General features: G+C 35.0%; 1 protein-coding gene across 3 annotated transcripts in view; it reads right to left on the reverse strand.

Moving 5' to 3' along the window:
• Nucleotides 1-11,964: 11,964 nt before the first annotated feature.
• The window catches only part of LOC129952662 (terminal nucleotidyltransferase 5C), a 132,529-nt gene continuing 129,335 nt past the window's right edge, over nt 11,965-15,158 (reverse strand). For all 3 annotated transcript variants that reach the window (XM_056065409.1, XM_056065410.1, XM_056065411.1), the window contains one exon: nt 11,965-14,281. In XM_056065409.1, coding sequence (XP_055921384.1) covers nt 12,662-14,281 — 1,620 coding nt within the window. In that variant the 3' untranslated portion in view covers nt 11,965-12,661. The remainder of the gene's footprint in view (nt 14,282-15,158) is intronic.

Raw genomic sequence — 15,158 nt, forward strand, 5'->3', positions numbered from 1 at the left:
AATACTTCTTGTTTCGTCTAAGAAAACTCAAACATCTGGTTTACATTTTTGGCAACATCGCGTATGTGATCCTTCTCAATGATGTAATTGGGTATACATTTCGAGTTTTTTTTATTTTTATTTTGTGTTTCTCGGACTTGATACCATCCAATACAATATTTGTACTGAAATGCTCGAAAAGGAATTTCTAGTTAAACGAAGGAGGGATTCGTACAAATTTAAATGTACTCATTTTCGATAAGAAAGCCTGATGCCGAACTCTATTAAATGCTTTTGAAATATCAACGCAATAATCTTACTTTCTCCTTCCATCTTCGAGATATCTTTTGAGCTGATACTTAATCAGCGTTTCCATAAACATGGAAAGAAAGAACGTATAAGTACTGTTGGTTGATAATTCGAAAGTTGAATGTTTTTTTGGGCATCGAATGGCAAAAATATCCCTTTCCATTTACTCGTAGATGGTGTAAAAGAACACCTCTTTAGATCTTTTAGGGCTGTGGCTGTTGTAAGTGTGTGAAAGAAGATTAGTGTTATAAAATAATATACTCTCTCAAGTACAGGCGAAGTCATAACCATCCCTGGCAGGGTTGAATTGGTGGAGAACTGCCTACGACAGAGCTAACAAAAAGAGTGCCATTGTCAACGAGCGGCGAAACCAAGGAAGTTGAAGAATTCCTCATGTTTTTTACAAATGACCAAACATGTTCACTGCCTTTGGGCAATGATTTTAGTTTTTTGTTGCCTAATTAATTGTTTCGTCATTCATAAATTTAGTCCATCGAATATGGGCGTTGCAGATCTTCCTAGCTGGCTTAAACTTTTTCTAAGATTCCTCAGTTAGAAAACTTACCTTTTTGACTGTAATAATCTCCTAACAAAACTAATGTTTTCAACTCTATTTGGTATGGAAGTTCTCATTTAAAAAAAAATCGAACTTCTAATCATATCTAAAATGGAGTCAATGTCACTATCCAGGAAGCATAGGAGACAGTTAAAGATCTTCATATGAAGGTCGTCGTGAAGTGCTGGATAAAATCAAACTATTTTAAACAGTTAGTAATTTAAAGACTCGAAATTGGATGTGTCTCTTAAAAACATTAAATGGCTGAATCACAAACACGCTTTAGCTTCGGTGCGTTTCTATTATTTCATCCCTCCAAAGAGCAAATATTTTGTTTGTTGACATTTTTTTACAGCTGTTGAGTTGTCAGACAAAGCAAATGTTCAGATAATTGAACCAGAGCTTCTGTTTGGAGTTTCGTTACTTTACAATACGTTCTTTTTCTAACGATTATGAAACGAAACGTGAGGTCACAGCTCCATTGTGATAGCATGCATTGAATTCCTATGACTGAACTCGTAAACGTCAGGTGAAGCCTAAGCCAAAGTGTGTTTGTGATTCCGCCATAAGATTGTCATCTAAAAATCATCTTCAATGATTAGAAATATTTTCACCTTCGATATTACATTAATAAAAAGAATTGTTGTATTTCATCAGTGACAACGTGTCTCTCTTTGGTGGAGTTTTTGATCAGGCTATGGCAGTGTAATAGGAACTTACTTATTCTAAAATGGAGCACGTACAACAACTATAGAGTAATTGAGCTACCAAGCTATGATTTATAATTTTTTTATTTCGCAGGAATAGTTTCCTGTCCTTGTTATTTGCGTATAGAGGTAATCAAAATAAACCACCTAGGTCTTGTAATTCAACACCTTTAGAATTTTTTCTTTGAGTCTATTTGCAAGAAAATATCGATGACATACAGCCAAAACTAGGTATGGAAAATTTCATGTAATTGTAGACTTGGTGGCCATTGGCTGACATCTTTCTCTCCTAGTGCTCACACTGTGTCTGCATAAAAAGGGTAATAATATCCTCTTAAGTGTGCGCTTATCCCAATGAAATCAATATTTATTTCTATTAAAAAACACCCGTTTTTCAATTATCAATATAAAACTTCTTATTGGAAAACAACTTATACTGAAGTAATTTTGTAATACAACATCGAATTAAATACAATTGTTGAGTTTAATCGATGGCATGCATTATGTAGAGCTTCAGACCATCGATCGATTATGATTTCTTTATATTGTCTTGAGATTTCATGATATACCAGACAAGATAAGGTCTAAAAATATATAAAACTATTGCCGTTTTATAGCTTGTAGTAAATCATTGACTAATGGCTTACACTACATCCCTCAACCATTCCTGGGCTGGAGTATTCTTAGGAATAGAGGGACCTACAATTTGTATGTCGAATCCAAACGTCTTTCTTGAGAAGTATTTTTTTATACCAAGGATGACTCTTGAATAATATGTCAAATCCGTGGAGAAGAACATTGAGGTGTATATAATCGTATTAATGGATTGAAACCAGAAAACTGTCGTATAATGGAAACTACTTAAAAACAGTCCAATTTACATCTGCCTTCCGTTCATCGTGACGTAACCTGTAACATGTTGTGTACATATGTTGGTGTCGTGATGTGTATGTCAATGTTATTTCCAAACAGTCATTTGTCCAAAAATTTGGCCAACATTCGGCCGACACTTTAATTATATTGTTTTATCTTTTCCACTTGCTGTTTGAACATTTGATATGTAATTTCGCATTATGAGATGACATTATTTACTTAATTTTTGATAAAAAATTTCAAAGGAAAAACAGCTGCCACTGGTCGCCAAAATCTACCTGGCTGAATTAAAAAAGATGTTACATCAAATCAAGTGAAGATTCTTTTAATAAAATCTAATACAACCATATATTAATTTATATATGAATTCAATAAAGTTAAAGATACAATGTTATAAAGAAAAAACAATCTACAAGAAATGTTATCAAATAAAGAGGCTTGCCAAATAAATTCATATTTCAATAAAATGAAAAAGGGAAACAAAATATTTTTATCACTTTTAATCTACCAGTAACATCGACTAAAAGTTAAATGTTTATACTTTTATACATCATCGCAATGATTCCCCATGCCTTGGATGTAGAAAAGTGTACAGTATTGTGCAGAAATGTTGTCAACAGTTTTTTTTTATATGGCATATGCAATTTATCCTTTAGATCCCAATTGAGGTCGAAGGAGACATAGAAAATAATGTTTAAAAAATAAATTTTAACATATTTAAAACTCTAAAATTTTATTTTATTTCTAATAGCTTGTATGTTTATAAAATACTAGCAAACCCGAAGAACTCCTTTTCGCCACTAGATAGTTTCGTTTTTTGTAACATTTCGTTTGGCGATTAAAAGATAAAGACAAACATTTTTTTTTTGTTTTGGAAAAGATAACATTTTATTTTATTTCACATCAGTAATGAATTCATTTCGATTACAAAAAGAAGTGTAATTTAGTTAAACTTCTCTAAATAAAAATTAAAGTGAATCTAAAATAAATACTGAATCTAAGCGTTATATTTGAAGTGATTCATTTCATTGAAGTGCTCTTTGGGTAAACCACATTTTTTGTTTTTTGGTCTGACGTTAACACAAACAAAGCGGATGATTCTCCAACTCGTTAACACGCAACGTATAGCTGCCCATGTGGAAAACAATGACTTTTTAAATTTATCCCGCAAACACTAAGCGATTGGCCTTGCGACTCTTGTTAATTGTCATTGCGAACGCTAGACGGACCGGAAATTGAAATCTTTTGATGTCAAACGGAACATCAGTCGGAATCATTGGTATTCAAGAAATACATATGTACATTTTCATCTGCGTACTTTCCGTTAATAATGGTTGCCTCAATCAAATTCGGCATAAGTCTTTTCACCGCAAGTCGAGTACCGTCGCGTTGGATTCAATTTACACAATATCATAATAACTGAACCAACTTTGAGTTTCAAGTTATTTAGTGGAAATCCTGGTAACTCCAGAGAGTTCAAAAACTCCGTTGGATAATTAACTACATCATCGGTATTTGTTATGGAATCACCAAATCAGTCGAGTTGTCGCATCAACTGGCACTTTTCCATATCCTACAGCTAAAAATTATTTGGAAAATTGTGCAGCACTTTATTCATTTTGAACGTTTGTACGTTATTCCACATAAGTGATGCCTTCAGGCAAGTATTCAACGTCTGCCTGAAATCGCCTGCCAACAATATTATCAAGCCGCCAAAGATATTGTTATTTCGTCGAAGATGCTTCAATACGAAGTTAAGTGCTTGACTTGCTTTTCGATATGTTTGGCATCGGTGGCCATTCACATATTTTAAATGCGCAAATGATTTTTATACTAGTACATATGCCTACAGCAGTCGCAAATAAAAAAATTTATCATTTCTAGGATGAACAGTGTACATGCGACCTAGCATATCAGTGCAAAACACCTGTGCAGAATATGGAACTGTGGTTCCTTGTTTGCGACGTTGGAATTATTCTTTGTTGATTGATTCCAAGTTAATACTTGGACAATTCAACGTACATCAGTGTCGCTGCGATTGGATCAGCTGCACACATTGCAAAGAAGCTAGTCAATGTTGTCGATGGGGGTCTCTCAGCTTGTTGTGCAGCATTAGCCTCAGTGAAATGTACAACCAAGTAAGTAAGCTTTGGTTTAGAATAGGGCCCTTCAAACCTCAAAAAATTAAAAACAAATTTAATTCCACAAATCAGAACTTTTACAAAAGCTTTCTTGGGAAGCGAAACGGAGTTCACCGCTTTTCTGTTCAATTTTTTTCTGCATTTTGTCTGCTATAAATCTCACGAAGCCCGGGGATTTCCAACGAATGCAAAACCGTTCTGGAGTTATAGCTTCAGGAAGGAAAACCCGACTTCTAAAAAAAGCTTTAACACAGCACTGCACCTGTTGGTCCTGATGGTGAGCGCAGCATTCATATCCAGTAATTTGATGAACGTGCATCCCACTGACCATCATCATCATCTTTTGGATAGACCATCATAAGCTTCTAGCAGAACCAGTTAGAGAAACCATAGCCATCGTCATCCCATTGCAAACATCCAATTTACTCGCTGCTGAGGTTGATTTGTTTGGTGTGTTCAAACTAATCGGTAGAGGGCAATAATCATCCTCCAGCGAAGACCAAGCAATCGAATATCATCATCAGCCATCAGCCAGGCTTAGTATACAACAACAGTATAAACATAAACTTATAAACCAGGCAGATGATTGTGTCATAACGGCTGCTCAATTCACTTGCAAACCTACTATTCGAAAGGGGGAAGCTACCAAGATCGCGATGAAAAAAATAAACTCTCTTGATTGTCCATACGGACCACCACAGAAATCCACATCACATAGACCCAGGGACCGCATCAGAGACCCATAGACGATAGACCAATGATTGGACATTTGGTAACCTGCTGCTGTTGGTGTCTGCAAGCGAAAAAGCTAAAGCTAAAGACGAATCAGTATATCCGTAATCAATTTCTATATGCTAAGAAAAGTGAAAGACTTAGACTTCGGTGGCACTCTATCTCTGATACTAAACAATTTCACACAATAAGAAGGAAGGGAATTCTTCTTTGTGGCGATGTCGATGTCGTGCTGTTCCGTGGAAACCGTATCATTACTGAATAATCAAAACAATTACATGGGTGCAGTTTATAATGATGACATAAAAGAACACAATTACAATTAGATAAATAGTGAGTTCAGCTTCAGAGTAGATATATAGACCTATTAAACCTGCCTATAGTGCACTTTAAAATAAGGAAAGGCTCGCTATACACTCGCTATACCGCATAAGTTTTAGCTGATTTCAATATAAAAATAATTACAAAAACAAGCAAAGTAATAACATTTTGAATGATGATCACCCTCTGGTATGATATTAAATTGCTGGTTGCATAAGCTATTGCAGGTAAAAACAGTGAAGTCGTTTTAAGTTAGTCAATGTTAGCTTCTGCAAATATTATGTGTACATGTAAATTAAATTAAGGATATTGTTTTATCATACTAAATTTTATATAAAAAAAAAAACAATTTAAATCATATTTGTGGACATTGCGTATCGGTCAACCTTAGATACATATTATAGATGAACGTGTAAATAGATATATACCCAGTTAGTAATTATCTTTTCACCTCATCTTGTAAAAAAAGGCCTAGGCATGTTAAGCAAATAAATAATTAATTTTGTTCCTGCCATTCCCAGAATTTAACTTTAATTTTTGATGATTGCAGTAGGTTTAGCTCCTCTTGATAATTAAATCCTCTGGTGATGATGCCACGAATTTAATTTCTCAAAAATCACACGAAATTTTGAAATTTTTTATTTTTGGAAAAGATGAGTCCCAAGCTACTTGTATGTTGTAATTTGTTGTTTATAGTTTTATGTTAATAAATGTCAAAATCCCGTCATCTTTTTCATAACTTTAATAACTATAAATTTTATCAAAATGTCTATCCAATCAGAGTTAAAATTGCGAACTTCAAATCGTATAGTATATTATATTATAACTAAATTAATATTAAAATTTAATATAAGCTTCAAAGGGTTACTTTTTCGGTCGAAACAATAAATCTATTGTTATTATTCAGTTGTTTATGCCAAATCATAATGGAAGCTGGACGATTGAACAGAACGGTCAAATATAAAACTTTATTATAAAAATGAGTGTTTGATAACGCAAACGGTGCGCGAATTGCGCCCATTTTACGGTAGACGTGGTGCCCCTTTACAGTCGACTCTTCAACTTTTGGTGGCCAAATTTGAGACAATCGGTTCAGTAAACAATTAACCAACACCCGTACGTTCAAGGAACGCAAGATCGGCAGAGAACATCGCCGCGGTCTGTGAACGTGTACAGCGGAACCCGAGGAAGTCAATTCATCGCCGTGTACAAGAACTCGGTCTTTCGCAGACTTCAACTTGTCGAATTTTTCGTCGACACTATAGAGCCTTCACTCGTACAAGATCCAATTAACCCATGACCATAGACAACGCCGTTTGTTCGCTAACTGGACTTCGAATCGTTTCGAAAAATCATCTTTAGTGACTGAATGAATGGTTGTGTTCACAAGCAAAATTGCCGTATATGGGACGACACAAACCCACGGAAGGTTCACCAGGTGATAATGCATCCTCAAAAAGTTAACGTTTGGTGTGGATTTTGGGCTGGCGGCGCGCGATGTAATTGGTCCGTACTTTTTTTGAAGCGACGTTAGTGAGGTGGTCACCGTCAACAGCGAGCGCTACATAATGATGATAACTAATATCTTATGACCGAAATTGAACCATATGGCGCCGTTACGTGCCACACAGGAAACGCTACGACATGTACACACCACATCTACCCGCCCTTATTGAAAGACACCATATATCATTAGTATATGGCCTGGATAAATTGACCAGAGCTCTTTCCTATTAACCAGTACTCCATTCTCCTGTGTTCAAACTTCAAATTGAGCTCTCTTCTTTTCTTTCCATTTAAGCTTTGCATCTAAGGTCATTGCGGGGTATTTGGCATTATTGGAGCTACTTTTTTTTTTATAGAAATAGGAACATTTGCCCATGTTATGCATTTCAATTATTGTGAATACACTTTTCGAAATGAATTTGGGTGTTCCATTATTCGTTATCGTGAATTGGATTTTCGAACATACTAATGGATGTTCTTTATTTCGGTTTGTTCCATTTTTTTTAACGCATTCAAATCACATTTTTTATTTCTTTGAATTGATCTTTGTTGACTTCCTTCTGCTAGGAATCGGAGGGTTGTAGCAAGTTTTTGAATTGAAGGAATCGATAGATCATATAAAAAAGCGTCTTTGCTTAATCTAAAATTACTTTATTTATCAGAACATTTCTACATAATTTTCACACACTTACATTGTGTCAGGTAAATGGAATTTATTTGATCTGTCCCGCAAAATTCGTCTTCTTATTTTTTTCTCTTGAATGTTTCTCCCTTTTTTCACTTGAAATTGCCATCCATCTTCAAAATATCAAAAATTTTACTTCAGAAACAAAATAAAATAAATAAAGGATCATCCCTTTAGTTCTCACAGTTTGAAGCAATTTCGAAATTTTCGAAATCGATCGAATTGATGATCATGCAATTCCATTTCACGTGAAATTGAAAAGTGATCGAAATTCGATAGGCGATTATTTATGTTTTTGTTTGCAAAATATTTTTGCATATATTTTTATTTAGTTTGATACACTATTTTTGTGTCCAAACACTTACTTACAAAAAATACTTTCCCTTTGTCTAGTTTTCCAGGGATATAAATTATTTAAAATAATTAATAAAACCCAAAAATATTTAAAAAGTGTGGATACATTTGTTTTCTCTAGTGAGCTGATATTTGCAGAAGAAGGACGAATTGAAGTCTCCATTACTTTTAAATGTGCAGCCATAAGCTATCAAAAAGAACTTAAAAAATTCTTCGATTTTTGATCGAAAGACTTCCATGCTTTTTTATCCGATAACGTGCTACAAAGCAACCCATAGGTAGTTTATTTTCTTTTTTAGGGTATTCATCTCATTCTCTTAGGGCTTAGGATTAAAAATTCCTGAAGATACATACAAACACACAAAATATAAACAACATTGCCAACATGCAATCAGAGAAGCCTCCTTTAACGTGCTGGGTTTCAAGCAACCACCAACAAGGAACCCCTGGTTTGATGAGGAATGTCGGCAGGCAAATGCAACCAAACAACAAACACGCAAAGCGGCGCTGCATAAAAGGACACCAACTTCTCAGAAGGAAAAAGAGAGAGCATGTGAAGCGTGCGATCGAAGATGTTAAAAGGTTTAAAAGCAGAAATTAAGTTCGAAAGTTTTATGAACAGGTTAAACGAAATTCACAAGGACATAAACCTAGAACTGCAAGGAAGTGGAAGCGCAGTCAACGCTGAAGATATGGAAGGACGACGAACCGAATTCCGCTGTTAGGCAGGATGATCCATTCAATATCGTCGACGAAAGCCAACAATCCCGTCCGACGAAGTAAAGATTGCCATATCTCAGCTGAAGTCTAATAAAGCCGCCGGAGCGGATAGCTTGAATGCCGAACTCTTTAAAGCAGCTGGAGATAAGTTGGTTTGGAGCATGAACCAACTTATCCGTAAGATTTGGATGGAAGAAAGCATGCTCGATGAATATAACCTCAGTATTGTTTGCCCGATCCTGAAAAAAGGAGACCCTCTAAACTGCACCAACTATAGAGGAATCAGTCTATTTAACATCGCCTATAAAATCTTCCCTGCCGTAATATCTGAAAGTCTAAAGCCCATCGTCAACAACCTGATAGGTCCTTATCAGTGTGGTTTTAGACCAGGGAAGTCCACAGTCGATCAAATATTCACTTTACGGCAGATCCTGGAAAAAAACCCAAGAACACCAAATCGACACCCACCATCTTTTAATCGATTTCAAGGCCGTATAGAGCCATGGCTTGTTATGGCATCCCTGCCAAACTCATCCGTTTATGCAGGATGACCATGGAGAATTCACGCTGCTCCATAAAGGTTGCAAACAACTTCACAGAACCTTTCGATGTCAAAAATGGTTTTAGACAAGGTGATGCGCTGTCATGTGATTTTTTTAACATCGTACTTGAAAGAATAGTGCAGAGCTCACACGTCAACACTAGAGGCACTATCTTCCAAAAGTCTGTCCAATTACTAGCATATGCCGATGACATTGATATAATCGGAAAAACTCATCGTGATGTCAATGGGGCTTTTGTGAGTATTTAGGCAGAGGTGGCAAAATTGTGTTTAACGGTTGACGAGGGCAAAACAAAGCACATGCTGTCGTCAACAAAGGACCTACAACACCGACGTCTCGGTCAAAACGTCACCATATACAGACATAACTTTGAGGTCAAGTCAAGGGCTTCGTCTACCTAGGCTCCGCTGTAAACGCAGAAAACAGCACCAGCGCTGAGATCAAACGCAGAATAAGTCTTGCTAACCGCTGTTCTTTAGGCTAAGAAGGCAATTGAATGGAAAAGTCCTCTCTCGAAGGACCAAAGTGTCCCTTATCATCCCCGTCGTCATGCTATACTATGCAGAAGCATGGACTATCACAAAAGAGGATGAAAGCACCTTGGGTCGTTTCGAGAGAAAAATGTTTCGTGTGATCTACGGTCCCATATGCATCGAAGGGGAGTGGAGGAGAACATGGGACGACGAGCTGAACAGTGACGTAGACTTAGCCAGAATGGAAACCAATAGTCCAGCCCGGAAAGTCTTCGAATCCACACCCACTGGACAGCGCAGTAGAAGAAGACTGCGAATCAGGTGGCGCGTGCACTTGTAAAGTGACCTCGCCCAACTTGAAGCTCAAAACTGGAGACATTTAGCTTGGGATCGAGCTAGATGGAGAAGAAAACAATTTTTCCAGAAGTTGCATTTATGAAGGAGAAGAAGAGACAGTGTTTTACCTTATATTGTACGAAGGAGGTACTATTGATCTAAGATATTTCGACTATATTGTCATATCAGAATGGACCAACTATTGGCCTGAGTGCGTTCGATTTTTTATCAGCACCCACCTTAACATAACCTGACTTAGTAGTCTGCATATTATGATCTTACCTTCCTGTAAAATGTAATTTATATTCATTATTTTAGTAAAACACGATTTAATTTTTTTTATTTTTTTTTGTGGTATGACTTCAATTCACAAAAAATTATAATTTATTATAATTCTCAAGAAATGTTTTTTTTTGTGTTTATTTATAAGTTTAAATTATAATAATAATAACTAGTTTTTTAATTAATTAATTAACTATTTATATATAACAATATCAAAAAAAAATAAGAAGAAGAATACAAGAAATTATGAGTTTATATATTTTATTATTTACACATACACATAATATTTTTGTTGTTGTATTTCCGTTATAGGAATATACATATCTGTATAAGCTTTATATGTATGCTTTATTTTAGAATTGTTTTTGAATTATTATCCTTAACATTGAATAATAACAAAAAACTAAGAAACAAATAAGAAAGGTTTATAGTAAATTAAAAAAAGAAAAAATCAACTAAAGACGATAAACATTTTCTAAAATAGAATATAAACGTTCTTTCTGCATTTACGGATTAATATTATATTCTTAATCCATATTCTTTATTTTTAAACCATAAAAAAAGAGAAAAAAAGTACATGTTTATTTTTATAATTTTATAAAACTAAAAATACAGTAAACTGTTAAGAGATATCTTTAATAATAGAAACATTTAAAAAAATATATATGTATTTATTTTTCATTGAAATCAAAAATGATACTTGAATTCGGAACTGAAAACATTGTATTTCACCTTTTTACTTTTGCAGAATACTTAAAAATTATTTATTTATTTCCTCCATCTTCATTTTATTATTAATAAAAAAAAACTTATAACAAAAAATATTGTATCAAGTCATTATTAATTCGTATTAATAAGTTGGTATTACAAAATGAATTTTTATGATATTCATGAATATATAGTATTTAATTTATCACCACAATAATAATTTTATGTTTTGTTTTTAAGAACTTAAGAAATTTATTTTTAATTAATTAAATTTAAAGTAATTCCTGTTTTAATATTTATCATTTATTCAGGAATTCTGTGATTATCTTTGAACTTATATATATTAATAAAAAAAATATGAGAAAAGATCGAAAAAAGCAGAACAAACAATGTGGTTTTTTTAAATCTTTTTTTTTATGTTTTTTAGTTTGATTAAGTCATTCACCTTAAGATTTAACTAAGTTTATTACATTAAAATCTGCATAGAGATTAAATTTAAGAAAATAATTAAAAGAATCGCAAGACAAATGACAGTCTGTATAAGATAATAATTTTAAATATATATTTTGTTTAAATTTTGTTTAAATACAAATAGGAAGATTTTTGTTTTTCATTTATCTCTGTTAAACTTCAATTTAATATCCAATTATTTTATTTTATTATTATTGAAATACATACATTTTTATGTGAGTAATTTAATACATTTAATTTTAAAAATATTTTTATTTTTGTTGTTGTTTTATTTTTCAGTTAGTTAAAGACTTATCTTTTTATATTTATGTATAAATTTAATAGGATCTCACAATAAAATAGTTTTTTTTTTAGGTTTTAAAGTTTTTATGTTTTTTTGTTTTGTTTGTTTTGTTGTTTGTTTGATAAACATCATGATTGATGCGTTAAATATTTATATATATATAATATGAGGGTGCATATTTTTGTTTATTCCGCTATTTTTGTGGGTGGCGTAGGAGTAGGTGTAGGTATAGGTGTCGATGATCACCTACATGAAGCTTGGGTAGAAGATTGAGTCTCAGAAGTTGCACAGAGGCTTTGAACTACTGTCGTCGTTGTAGGAGATGAAGAGGAGTAATAAGTAGTACCTTTATGTTGGTAGTCTGCAGGGATGTCGATCGGTATTGTGGTTGTATTTGGCCAAATGTAGTAAGGAAGAAGTAACTCCTCGTTGCAGTTGCAGTCACAGCTCAGACAGGGAAGTGTTGCGTAAGAGCAAGCTTTCGCTGAAATATTTTCTGAAATTGACGGAAAAGATGATTGACATGAAATTAATGAAGATGGCGCTGTTGATGGTGCTAATGTAGATGATGCGGATGATGTAGATGGCGTTGTTGATGAAGTTGATATTGATGATGACGTTGATGACTGTAATGATGATGCAGCTGATGGAAGCAGTGATAATCACGTGCTTAACCAGGTTGAGTTGCATGTGCAGATTGTTGCTGGGATCACAGGTGCGTAGTAAACTCCATTGGCGTAGATGAGGCCAGGTGGACCGGCTTGGATTTGTATCGTCTGAGGTATAGTCGCTGAAGTCTGTTGTTGTGTAACGGTCAGCACCTGTTGCTGTTGACCGTCTTGGGTCTGGCTAATACAGCAAGAAGTGGATGCTTGATTTGACTGTGGAGACTGTTGGACCAAGACGTGTTGGCTTGTTGATGCATTTTGTTGGGCTTGTAAGTCAACAACAATTGCCTGTGTTAATTGTTGTTGCTGCTGATGCTGCTGGTGTTGCGCTTGTTGTTGTTGATGGTGGTGTTGCTGGTATTGCTCATATACTTGTGCATTATGATGTTTTTGTGATTCCCGGCAGAGCACTTGCATTGCTAACGACTGTATTAGCAGTAAAGTCTGCCGTCTCTCGTGGCCCATTAGGCACACGGTTGATGTCTCAACTACTTCACGTAAATGCATCAGGTACTGATATTGTAGGGGCTCTTCGACGATGCCCCAGAAATGATTTCTCAGATATGCCTCTAATTTAACGGTCTGTGTGCCTATATCGGGGAAATCAATGAAAAATCTCGAACACATATATCGCTCGAGTGTCTTGATTCGTTGTGCATCGACCGGTTTATAATTTCGGACCAACAAGTTGCAGTACTTAAGGAGTCCGCCACCGCGGATTTCCTCAGGCTGTCGTGTTGAGATCAGTTTCTTTTGCAAGTGATACAAAGCCTCTTGGAAGTCACCGTATACCGACTCTCCAACAACCGTCGGATAGAAGTTCTCGGATATTGGCAAAGCAGCACAGTCATAGAATAATAGAAGCGAGTCCAAAACAATTTGGAAGGAATCAACACTGAATTCAAATTGACGGCGCATTGTGTCGACAAATTTGAGTTCGACATTTTTATGTCCAGGGGAATTGCCCAAGGAGATCAAACTCCATCGATCACCATCGTTATTATTATTAACTTTGACCATTTTACCAACATAAGCCTCCTTCAAGGCGCATGGCATGATGCGACGTTTGGACACACCTTCTGGCAAGAGATCAAGCAGTGTGTTGAGAACTGCTGTCTTTACTCGATCAAAATGACGGTTTGAACTGAATTCAATGGCATAAATAAGATCCAAATCGTTGTATGGCTGATCTTCGGATGCTAAGACATGACTAGCTGCTCCACCATTCAAGCGTATGTCCTTGACTATGACTCCGGCTCCACCAGCTGCTACATCTGTTTCGAGCTTCCGGCGTACGGAGTTGACTAAGTCTTTTAGTTTAACCTCAAGTGTGGGAAAATTTCCACGGCCGTGTATGGCAACTGTTTCGTCCATGACGTCATGTAGTTTGCGAACTTGTTCAAATGACAATACAGCCAAACGTTGAGCTCCTCCAGTATCGACACTCTCAAGTGAACCATGATCTGATGTCGATGCAATTGAGCTTCCCGAACTGGGACTTGGTGGTGGTGTTTCTGTTCCACCATCTGAATGGAAACCATCATCAATTTGGAAAGCGTCCATTCTGGTTGATCTCTGGTGGTGATACGAATCGGGTGCTCCTAATGTCCCGCACTGTAAAAGAAAAGAAAATCAAATATTAAAATATTGTTTCGCCAAAAAAGATGGAATGTGTATTTAGCATTAAACCTTAAATACCTAAACTGATAAGTAGATGTTTTCACTTAAAATCCTTCTAGACTGATTCCTAATAAAGCGAACATTATTGCTGTCGGCATAAGTCTTTCTCATACAAACAAATGTTTCAGATAAGAGGGTTATTTTCTGTTTTAATTAGTCGGGCGAACAACAATTATATTCAGAGAAAAATAGATTGAATATTATCGAGTTTTCGTTTAATTGCTAAAGCAATTTGCAAAGCTTCTCAACACTCTACCTGACGAGAACATAAGCAAATACAAATAGTAAGTAATAGGTACCTAAGCTAACAATAATTGTTTTCGCCTTACATCAAAGATGTTTTTCAAGTTCTCAAGAAGAAGGAACAAAAAAAAGTACAAATTTTTGTGTGTTGGGGAAACTCAATTCCGTTTTTTTCACAAGTACAAAATTCGAACTGATATGAAGAAAGACTAATATTAGAAATCGATTATATTGATAACACTATGACTGTAAACGTATAAAGATATGAGGAAATTTGAGAGACTAAGGCACAATATACAATAAAAAAAGGTTATCGAAATAATTGCATAGATAAAATAAATTATGTGGGTTAGTATCAGTGGAAAAGTGGTTTTTGCCATTCGGTAAGATAAAAAGACATTAACTTTTATTAGGGAATCCAAAAAACTATACTCCTGATTTTGTACTTCTCGCCAAGACATATTTAGTGAAAATAAAATGAGGCCATAATATAGTATCCAGAATTTCATACCATCATCAAAAATCCTTTATAAGAAGCTTTACTTCATTATAAAATTCGAGAAAATTA

The sequence above is a fragment of the Eupeodes corollae genome, chromosome 3, assembly GCF_945859685.1.
Source record: "Eupeodes corollae chromosome 3, idEupCoro1.1, whole genome shotgun sequence".
In the NCBI taxonomy this organism is placed as follows: domain Eukaryota; kingdom Metazoa; phylum Arthropoda; class Insecta; order Diptera; family Syrphidae; genus Eupeodes; species Eupeodes corollae.